Source organism: Oncorhynchus tshawytscha, linkage group LG30 (genome assembly GCF_018296145.1).
Source record: "Oncorhynchus tshawytscha isolate Ot180627B linkage group LG30, Otsh_v2.0, whole genome shotgun sequence".
Classification (NCBI taxonomy): domain Eukaryota; kingdom Metazoa; phylum Chordata; class Actinopteri; order Salmoniformes; family Salmonidae; genus Oncorhynchus; species Oncorhynchus tshawytscha.
In genome coordinates this window covers 10,640,171-10,651,853 of record NC_056458.1, presented here as the reverse complement: position 1 = coordinate 10,651,853, position 11,683 = coordinate 10,640,171, and the positions used below count along the sequence as shown (strand labels likewise).

General features: G+C 45.7%; 1 protein-coding gene and 1 non-coding gene across 2 annotated transcripts; one reads left to right on the top strand and one right to left on the bottom strand.

Annotated features, from left to right (window-relative positions):
- Positions 1-309: 309 nt before the first annotated feature.
- On the bottom strand, positions 310-364 carry LOC112231502. The gene has a single exon (XR_002950464.1). It is a non-coding gene; the product is annotated as a U7 small nuclear RNA (small nuclear RNA).
- Positions 365-7,859: 7,495 nt separating this feature from the next.
- hrh2b (histamine receptor H2b) lies at positions 7,860-10,982 on the top strand. The gene is made up of 2 exons (XM_024398123.2): positions 7,860-9,091; positions 9,299-10,982. Exons 1-2 carry the CDS (start codon positions 8,471-8,473, stop codon positions 9,725-9,727), a joined length of 1,050 nt encoding a protein of 349 aa, XP_024253891.1. The 5' UTR covers positions 7,860-8,470; the 3' UTR covers positions 9,728-10,982.
- The last annotated feature ends 701 nt before the right edge of the window (positions 10,983-11,683 follow it).

Below are 11,683 nucleotides of genomic sequence, written 5' to 3'. Positions count from 1 at the left end.
ACTATAGTTAAAAAGCTGTAGTGTTTTTGTGGACTGTATTCTTTTTGCAGACTGTGGTATACTGTATTTTTTTCCGAATAGAGTTTTTGCAGATATTGCTGTAATAGACTATAGTATTTACAGTTTAATATCGTATAAATACTGTAGTATTACTGTAGTTAATAAACTGTAGTATATTCTATAGTACTTACTATAGTGTTTTGCGGGCTGTACTACAGTACACTGTAATATTTACTGTTGTGTTTTTGTGGACATTATACTGTAGTATTTACTATAGTGTATTCTTTTATTATCTTTTGCATAGAAAAGGAGGGCTTTCTCCTTGAGGAAACCTACTTGGCAAATACTAAAAGAGCAAATTTTCCATGACCTGTAGGTAGGCGGGTATCCTTGTGGTTAAAGCGTTGGACCAGTAACCGTAAAGGTTGCTAGATCAAATCCTTAACTGACTTGCCTAGTTAACTATAGTATTACTATAGTTAAACTGTAGTGTTTTGGCAGACTGTAGGATACTGTAGTATTTACATCTCATCCCTGTATTCTACAGGGTACTACAATATTCTATAGTAATTGCTACACACGATCGAGAGACACTACATTGTGTAGTATAGTATTCTACAGGATACTACAGTTTACTACAGTATTCTACAGTACAATATTTTTCATGTGGGACTGCAGTCAAAGTCGTACACAAACTCAGATGGATGATATTATGCGAGAAAGAAAACAGAGTGACACAATTTCAAGAATATTTTATGAATGGTCTAGACCCTTCATGTTACCTAAGGAGAAGTGTGAAGCCATTTAGCTTACACAATTACTGTTCATCGTTACACTTAGTGTTCTGCATGTTTCTGTGTTCTCTGTGAGTGTGTGTGTGTGCATGCATGCACTGTGTGTGTGTCTCCAACATCGTGACCTTCCATTTTAAAGCTTTGCTTTGGTGTGGATTGATGCCTACACATTCATATCAAATCAAATCAAATCAAATCAAATTTTATTTGTCACATACACATGGTTAGCAGATGTTAATGCGAGTGTAGCGAAATGCTTGTGCTTCTAGTTCCGACAATGCAGTAATAACGAACAAGTAATCTAACTAACAATTCCAAAAAACTACTGTCTTATACACAGTGTAAGGGGATAAGGAATATGTACATAAGGATATATGAATGAGTGATGGTACAGAGCAGCATAGGCAAGATACAGTAGATGATATCGAGTACAGTATATACATATGAGATGAGTATGTAAACCAAGTGGCATAGTTAAAGTGGCTAGTGATACAGGTATCAGTTGTGTTCCCACATTGTATTCATCTTTCCTTATTTCTATTGTGGATTGTGTTTATGTGCACCAATGGAAAGTCTACAAAACTATGAGCAAAATGTACTGAATACATGGATTTGGATTGTGATGATGTTGATGAATGAATACTACACACAATGTGCTTATTTGTATTCTCATTGTTATGTATTTATAATTAGGAAGAATATTTGATTTGATGTGAAATAAGAATAAATAAGAGAGTAATATAATTCTACACCTTTGGATAGTTCTATTGTCACACTTGCTATTTGGCACATTTTGTCAGGTGTGCTCCCTCTCCAGCCTCTAGGTCACCAGTCTGCTTATTAAGGCGCACACCTGTCCCCATCGTTACGTGCATCAGCGCATAATGACACTCACCTGGACTCCATCACTTCCTTGATAACCTGCCCTATATATGTCACTCCCTTTGGTTCCTTCCCCAGGAGTCATTGTTTCTGTTTTCTGTTCTGGTTTATGTTCATTAAATGTTTCACTCCCTGAACTTGCTTCTAAGCAAACACATTACAGAATGACGCCTCATCATAGGGAAGCATCAGGGAGTTTTCTTTTGTGTTGGAGGTGAAGTCGGGTCCGAGTGTCCGAACCGGAGCTACCTGGGAGGCCTCAGCCGGTTTGTCGGATTTCCATGCCCAGCAGGCTCGACAGGCTCCCCTGCCTCAGCTGGGTGAACAGGTTCCGTGCCTTGACCGAGGCAACTGGGAAGGTCTTAGCTAGCTCATTAGGCTCTCACACCTCAGCCGGTTCATCATAATGACACTCACCTGGACTCCATCACCTCCTTGATTACCTGCCCTATATCTTTAAGGCAGGGGAGCCCGTCAAGCCCACTGGGGCGTCAGGTAGCCTAATAGTTAGAGCACTGGACAAGTAACCAAAAGGTTGCAAGATCAAATCCCTGAGCTGACAAGGTAAAAATCTATTGTTCTGCCTAGTTAAATGAAGGTAAAAAAAAAAGTAATATGTCACTCCCTTTGGTTCCTTCCCCAGGCGACATTGTTTCTGTTTCCTGTCTGCGTTGTTCATGTTTCTTGTTTTGTATTATGTTCAATTTATTAAATGATCCACTCCTTGAACTTGCTTCCCGACTCCCGGTGCACATCACTACATCTACTTCCAATTTTGATCACGATTTACTGACTGCAAAGAAAATGTATTGACTTACTTGGATTTTAAAAGACAAACTAACTTTCTGTTTTGTCTGCTCGGACTCAATAGATAAGCATGGTTGTGTTTTTGCAGGCAGTCGTTCTTTTGATGAATGCATTTGTTTTGAGATTTGGAAAACCCATTTACTGTTTTGTAAAAAAACAGTCTTGTGGACTCTGTTTTAAAAATCGACAACATTGTTCCAAAAAATGCTTGTCTGTGATTGAAAAAAACAACATATGGCCAGCTCTACAGTGCATATCTCTGCCCGCAGTTATGCATGGGGACTGCATTTTCTTTGAGTTGCAGGATAGAAATGTTTAGAGCCTTTGCATACCTTGTCACACCCTGATCTGTTTCACCTGTCCTTCAAATCAAATTTATTTATATAGCCCTTCGTACATCAGCTGATATCTCAAAGTGCTGTACAGAAATCCAGCCTAAATCCCCAAACAGCAAGCAATGCAGGTGTTGAAGCACGTTGGTTAGGACAAACTCCCTAGAAAGGCCAAGGTGGACTGGGCACAGCAAGGAGTCGTCATGCCAGGTAGTCCTGAGGCATGGTCCTAGGGCTCAGGTCCTCAGAAAGAGCGAATTAGAGAGAACATACTTAAATTCACACAGGACACCGGATAAGACAGGAGAAGTACTCCAGATATAACAAACTGACCCTAGCCCCCCGACACATAAACTACTGCAGCATAAATACTGGAGGCTGAGACAGGAGGGGTCAGGAAACACTGTGGCCCCATCCGATGATACCCCCGGACAGTGCCAAACAGGAAGGATATAACCTCACCCACTTTGCCAAGGCACAGCCCCTACACCACTAGAGGGATATCTTCAACCACCAACTTACCATCCTGAGACAAGGCCGAGTATAGCCCACAAAGATCTCTGCCACGGCACGACCCAAGGGGGGCACCAACCCAGACAGGAAGTTCACATCAGTGACTCAATCCACTCAAGTGACGCACCCCTCCTAGGGACGGCATGAAAGAGCACCAGTAAGCCAGTGACTCAGCCCCTGTAATAGAGTTATAGGCAGAGAATCCCAGTGGAAAGAGGGGAACCGGCCAGGCAGAGACAGCAAGGGCAGTCCTTGTGCTTGTCTCCACCCCCCTTCAGGTGTCACCCATCTTCCCCACTTATCCCCTGGGTTATTTATATCTGTTTTCTGTCTGTTCCAGTTTATCTTGTTTGTTCAAGCCTACCAGCATTTTGTGTGTCAGCTCCTGCTTTTTCCAGTCTCTCTTCTCTCACCCTCCTGGTTTTGACCTCTGCCTTCCCCTGAGCCTGCCTGCCATCCTGTACCTTTGCCCCTACTCTGGATTACCAACCTCTGCCTTGTCTGACCCTGGGCCTGCCTGCCGTCCTGTACCTTTGCCCCTACTCTGGATTACCAACCTCTGCCTTGTCTGACACTGGGCCTGCCTGCCGTCCTGTACCTTCGTGCCACTACTCTGGATTATCGACCCCTGCCTGCCTTGACCTGCCCCTGTTACAATAAACATTATACTTCTACACAGTCTGCACTTGGGTCTTACCTGAAACCTGATAGTATGAACTGGCCATGACTGACCCAGCAGACTTGGACCAGCTCCACATTGCCATCTCTCCCAAGGAGCCATCATTAGTACAAACAAGTATTTGCTTCGTGGTCTAATGGAAGGATTCCAGGACGTGGTCGAACGTCACGCCTTCATTCCCTTCGGACCGCTGACTATAGCGTACATTATTACGCTGGTGTCCGGGAGGGCACTCGCCTGGGCCATGGCGGTGTGGGAGCAACAATTTGCCATCTGCTTCAGTCTGGAGGTATTCGTGGCGGAGGTGAGAAGTTGTTTTGAGGCACCGGTGTCCGGGAGAGAAGCTGCCCGAAGTTACTCAAGCTTCGGCAGGACTCCCTCAGACTATGAGGTGGAGATCCGCTCGCTATCAGCGGAGGGTATCTGAAACCCGGAGGCGCTGTTTGACACTTCCCTGCACGGGTTATCAGAGGAGGTAAAGGATGAGCTGGCAGCCCGAAAACTACCGACGGATCTCGACTCATCACTTTAACCATCTGGCTTGATGGTCGGCTACGGGAACGAAGGAGGGAGAAGAGGTACGATTGTGGTCCCAATCGCTCACTCAGGGATCCCACCTTGCATCTGAACTCCGGAAGTCCCCAGCGTTTACGTGTCCGTTAGGGTCCAAGCTTACTCGAGTCCCTCCAAGAGCCTCCGGAGACTGTCGATGCAGCTAGGCTGTCTCCAGCCGACACCATACCCAGAGTTGTCTGTATTGAATTACTGCCAGTCATTATGTGTCTACCTGTCCCTTCAAGAGACCTTGCTCATTTGTTGGAGTGAGTACTCTGGTGGGCCTTAAAGATCATTTTTTTGTCTCCCCTTGCTCGCCACCCTGCGGTGGGGTGAACATTCCAAGTCTCTCCGGGTACTCATGGACTCGGGGGGGGGATGTGAGTCTCATGGGTGTTACCCTGGTGTCCGAGCTGAGCATCCCCACTCAACCCCTCTCCATTCCCATGGGTATTAGAGCACTGGATGTCTGCTCTATAGGCCGGGTCACCCACCAGACCACCCCCGTCAACCTACGAGTGTCGGAACCACAGCGAGACAATCCAATTCCTGCTGGTTGATTCTCCGCAGGTTCCCGTGGTATTGGGATTCTCTTGGCTCCATCAACACAATCCCTCCATTGACTGGGTTACTGGTGCCATCATGGGCTGAAGCCCGTCCTGCCACACTCATTGCCTGAAGTCAGCTCTGCCTGCCCCGGGACGTCTTCCTGAGGGCTTGGAAATTGCCCCAGACCTCTCTGCCAGCTCCTCAGAGTACCAGGACCTCCGGAAGGGGTTCAGTAAGACCTGGGCCATTTTGCTTCCACAGCAATGACCGGTATCCAAGAAGGTCAAGCCTGAGGTGCTGGCACGCCTCTATAGGCCTCTATAGGCTGCGACCCCGGAAGCCGAGACTTGATTTATCCCCGCTCCAAGATCATTAGCCCCTCTGCTGTTTGTCCTCTGTTGCCCCGTACCCTCCATATTGTTCCTACCTTTTCTGTGTCTAGAGTTAAAACTGTTGTTTCCAGGCCCACCCCTCTCCCCTGTCTCATTGACGGCCAACCGGCGTACATGATGAGACGTCTCCTGAAGGCTCGAACTGGGGGCAGGGGATTCCAGTACCTGGTTGACTGGGAGGGTTATGGCCCAGAGGAGAGGTGCTGGGTCTCCGCTAGGGACGTCCTGGACCCAGGCCTCATCTCTGAGTCACAGCGCCGGCACCCCGCTCAACCAGGTATGGGCCCGGGTAGGATGCAGGGGAGTGGGTGGTACTGTCACGCCCTGATCTGTTTCAACTGTCCTTATGCTTGTCGCCACCCTCCTCCAGGTGTCACCCATCTTCCCCACTTATCCCATGGGTATTTATACCTGTGTTTTCTGTCTGTTTGTGCCAGTTTGTCTTGTTTGTTTAAGCCTACCATAGTTTTGTCTCAGCTCCTGCTTTTTCCAGTCTTTTTTCTCACCCTCCTGGTTTTGACCCTTGCCTGTCCTGACTCTGAGCTCACCTGCCTGACGACTCTGCCTGACCCTAAATCTGCCTGCCGTCCTGTACCTTTTGTCCCGACTCTGGATTACCGACCTCTGCCTGACCTGACCCTGGACCTGCCTGCCATCCTGTACCTTTGCCCCACTACTCTGGATTATCGACCCCCTGCCTGCCTTAACCTGCCCCTGTTACAATAAACATTATACTTCTACACAGTCTGCACTTGGGTCTTACCTGATATACCTGTCATATAGCTCCCTCCTTTTCATCAGGTCCCTTTGATGGGTTTTGCTCTGTTGAGGCATTTATCCAGGCCCACTTCACCATTACTAGATATGAGGTGCATAGTCGGCCCTCAATAAAGATCTCTTTCCTGGCTGACTCCTGATTGACTGTGCATATTTTCTCTAAATTACAGTCAATCTTTCCTTATATTCAGACTATGGTTAATTCATGATCTTGTGAGGAAAGTACTGTATGTTTGGCCTGTGCTGACTGGGCTGGCTGCCTGCTGTGGATGTTGCCTGCGTAGCGCCTCATGCCTCTGTAATTTGATTGGCGTTTGGATAGCACAGTATAATCTCATCAACTGGGAGCTTTCATAGCTCCCCTATGTCGGTGTCATCCATCCTTAATGATTGTATTGGATCAGCCCTGTTCAGGCCAGGTTTCATCTGTCTGTAATGGGAACACTAGCTACAGTACTTCACCTGGGTTAGGGAGTTGTAGAGGGAGGGCAGCTAGTGGGAATAACAGAACTGTCACTGGTTGTAAACAAGAGACTGTCTCCATTGAGCCAATTATAACATATTCCCATAAGAACATGGATATTTTCACTAGTCTGGACATTTTCAGTACCTTGGACAAGGCCAAGCTAATGTTAGAGCCCAAATGTGATGTGGCCTTCTAAGAAGTGCTAATGATGTCTCAACATGGTTTATAAAACAATGCCTTGTCTGGTGGCCATTTCCTAATATTTCAATGTTTGATTTTAAATGCACATTTTGAGCAGGCCTTTAGGTCATCTTTGACTCCTGGGTTCTGGGTCCAATATGTTAAGCTGCATAATCAATAGGCCTGCAGATAGACATTAGCTAAGCTTCAAGCTAATGCTGGCGGAATGTTCTTGTGTTCTTCCAGAACAAACAGCACCACACTGCATCAGAGGCAAGTGCATTCATTAACATTTCTCCTTCACATGATGTGCAATTGAATTACCATCATGAAAGAAAACAAGTATTAAATGAAGTGAAGGAGGACCTTTGATATTTCAACCATGTACTGTACATTAGACACCAAAGGGCCATTGTTTCAGTTCTGTAGTCTAAGAGACGTGCATTTTCATACATAAAAAGTATATATATTATATATTTGCGTAATGAGAATTTTCTCCTGGGTCAATGTAAAGGCTGTTATGTTATCCAACACAGCCTTAACCTCGTACCACTTAACATCAGTCTACTAATGCACTATCGTGTTGAAATCGACACAGCCTTAACCTCGTACCACTTAACATCAGTCTACTAATGCACTATCGTGTTGAAATCGACATAGCCTTAACCTCGTACCACTTAACATCAGTCTACTAATGCACTATCATGTTGAAATCGACATAGCCTTAACCTTGTACCACTTAACATCAGTCTACTAATGCACTATCATGTTGAAATCGACATAGCCTTAACCTCGTACCACTTAACATCAGTCTACTAATGCACTATCATGTTGAAATCGACATAGCCTTAACCTTGTACCACTTAACATCAGTCTACTAATGCACTATCATGTTGAAATCGACATAGCCTTAACCTTGTACCACTTAACATCAGTCTACTAATGCACTATCATGTTGAAATCGACATAGCCTTAACCTCGTACCACTTAACATCAGTCTACTAATGCACTATCATGTTGAAATCGACATAGCCTTAACCTCGTACCACTTAACATCAGTCTACTAATGCACTATCATGTTGAAATCGACATAGCCTTAACCTTGTACCACTTAACATCAGTCTACTAATGCACTATCATGTTGAAATCGACATAGCCTTAACCTCGTACCACTTAACATCAGTCTACTAATGCACTATCATGTTGAAATCGACATAGCCCAATGGCCATTGTTTTGTTTTTTTGTACACCAGGGCAGCTTCAAAGAGGACATCTTCTGTGAAATGATTAAAAAAGAGATGGCTGCAATACAGCATCCCCCTACAGTGTGAAGCCCTCATTAATCTGATGGATACTGACAGCTGAATTGACAGGATCCTGTCATTATACCAAGTCCTCAACAAGCTTGTTAAGCAGAGGGCTGGATTCTATGCAGTAGTCCTGTCTGTAGTCCTGCCTGCAGGAGAAGATAAGCTGACAGAAGCAGTAGGTCTGATGTGGAGGCAGGGCTGGACCTTGTGACCTAGTGCAGGGGGAGGGACGCCATGATCTCCACTGCACTCCTTTGGCTGTTTCTGGTGTCCTTCATCGTGGTGACCATCGGCGGGAACGTGCTGGTGTGTTTGGCCGTGGGGCTCAGCCGCCGCCTGCGCCGCATTGCTAACTGCTTTGTTGTGTCACTAGCTGTGACGGATCTGTTGCTGGGCCTGCTGGTGCTGCCCTTCTCTGCCACCCTGGAGCTGCGGAGTGGACACTGGCCCCTGGGGGGCACCCTATGTAACATCTATGTGTCTCTGGATGTGATGTTTTGTACGGCCTCCATTCTGACTCTGCTGGCCATCAGTGTGGACCGTTACCTGGCCATCTCAGCCCCACTCTGCTACCCCCGCAGGGTCACCCCTCCCCGAGTAGCCCTGGCCATCACCACCATCTGGGTCACTTCCCTGGCCATGTCCTTCCTCCCCATCCACCTGGGCTGGAACACGGCTGACTTCAGGGTGCAAAACCTGGACTGGGGCATTTGGGACGAGGTGGAGGAGGGACGCACCTGCCGCTTTGAGTGGCATAACAACTACGTGCTCCTAGATGCCTTTGGCACCTTCTACCTCCCACTACTGGTCATGTGCGGGATGTACCACTGCATCTTTCAGATAGCACGCAAACAGGTTCATTGTATTCCTTATATTTATTTGTTGTGTGGTAGTATCATCAGTGGTAGTAGTGATAACAGTAATTATGGCTGGAGCAGCAATAGTAGTACTGGAATAATTAGTAGTATCTATTATAGTTCCATCCATTTATTAATGTCATCCTTTCAGTCATCCATCTGCTGACCCTCTTTCTCTTTAACCTGTCTTTATCCATCCATTCAGGTACGGCGTATCCGAGCTGCCACACCCTCATTCGCCCCCACAGCATCAGCGGCAGCCACAGCGCGGGAGCACAAGGCCACAGTGACTCTAGCAGCAGTCCTGGGGGCCTTCATTATCTGCTGGTTCCCCTATTACACCTTCTTTACCTGCATGGGCATCGGGGCAGAGACTAACCCCCCTACTACTGCCCACTCTGTGGTGCTGTGGCTGGGCTACTTTAACTCCGTTGTCAACCCCATCCTGTACCCGGCCTTGAATAGGGACTTCCGCAGAGCCTATGGGGAGCTGCTGTGCTGCAGGGGGCCGCGGTGGAGACACATATCCACAACTATCTGCGTGTCCTTGGAGAAACAAGTGCCCCTCTCTAGCGAACACAGAGACACTGATCTGACCAATGGCCACACAGACACCCTCCCTAAAGACAATTAGCCAGAGGGAAAGAGCCTCACCTCTCAGAAGAGCAATGGCAGCAACATTGCTGACCAGACCTGGTAAAATACAATACAACATGATAGGGACTAGGTAACACATGCAGGACACTTTATAAAGGTGAATGAGGGACAGTTGTGCAGGAGCTAGTACAGTATGATATAAAATGGCTGATACGTTATCTACCACCTGCTTATAAAACAAAGGAGAACAAACCCATACCAAGGAGATAAAGAGAACATAGCCGAGTCAATATTAACTGTCTAAATAGCTGTGTCCGTGCTGATCATTTCCCAGCTAACTGATGGAGACATAGGCAGTTAAATGTTTTGGTGATCCTCTCTGTTGCAGACCCACTTGTGGTGAATTAGTGACTAACCTGGATGGATTTACTTCAATGTATATGTGTGTTCATCCCTAAAAGGTACAGAATGTCCAGTCAGAGCTACAGTATGTTGGATGGCTTCCAGGAGGTTGGCGGAGGGGATACAAGGACATCTGGATGTGTCATCCAGGCATCCCGGCCCCATATGGGATACCTGTCCACCTTTAAATAATGTACCCCTGCATCAACAGCCAGTTGATGTAGTTCCACTGGGCATAGGTTCCCTCACGTCAGTGGTTTCTAAACCTTTTGGTGTCGTGACATCTTCCTATGGTCCTCAGATTAACATAATAACTGTTTCCTGCCACAGCCGACAGCCCAATCTGTGACGCAGTAGAAATAACTGACCTACTGTTTGACAATTATTAGCTCACATCAACTCAACAACCCCCACATTCACATGTGCTGCCAAGATACACTCACCTGTGCTGCTATTATATGGCGTGTGACATTCACACCATGAGACATTACTGTTAACTGTTTATCAGAATGTAGTGTAATTTGCCCACTGGATTTGTAGACTTTGTTTCTGTCTGACCATGTGACCTCATATTGTACATACAATAGTTCATAATATAAGTGAATGACATTTTTCAAAAAGTCCCCGCACAATCAAATACTCTCATTCACACTCAGACACTTGCAAACTATGTACTTTGTCTGCAATGACTTCTATAAATGACGTGTCCCTGCCCTCTAGTGACCAAATGTGTCATCACACTCACCCTCACAAGAAGAGGTGACAAAATCAATTGTATCAGTATCTGTGTGTACAAATCATTGTTACAGACATATGTTTATCTATAATGTATTATTCATGTACATACGACCAATTATAATGACCTAATATGTCCTGGTTATTGTTGAACTGCAAAGCAAGAAATAAAATTCCAATCTGAAAATGGAATTTAAATGTCACCTGACAATTTATTTTCACTAAGCACTTTCAGGCATGATACAGTACAGTACCTGTACTGTAATTAAAATCTGGAGAAACAACAACCAATTCTCCACTCTCACACTCTGAATCCTCTCCAGCACCCAGCCAATCAAATCCTTCTTCTGGAAACTCTTGTTGCTCTTGCTCTCAGTGACGAACCACTTCATATCTGAAGACAGACAGCAATCATATCCTCAATATCATACACAACAGTTTTTGACATTATACCTTTACGTGAGGATATTGTTTCTTCTTGTTATGTGTTTTTTTAATATCTGTAGTAGTAGTGAACTACCATTGGGATTACTGAAGGTCAAGACAGCTCGTGACCTCCAGGGAGAAGTTGTCTGAGCTCCAAGGAGACTCCTCAGCTCCACGCTTCTCTCCGGGCCCACTCTCTGAGTTAGGGACATCCTGACCTCCATCTGACACATCTGAGATTAAACGCACCAGATATTCATATCCAAGAATCAGATTCCTAATTGTACATTTCTCTGACATCATTTGCATATTTCTGCTTCTGACAAATTTGCGAGGAGATGTTGCCTGATAGGCCTGCATTTTGCAACACTGCTTTATGATATACCAACAGGGATTATTATTATTAAGTTTATAAAACAATACATAAAAG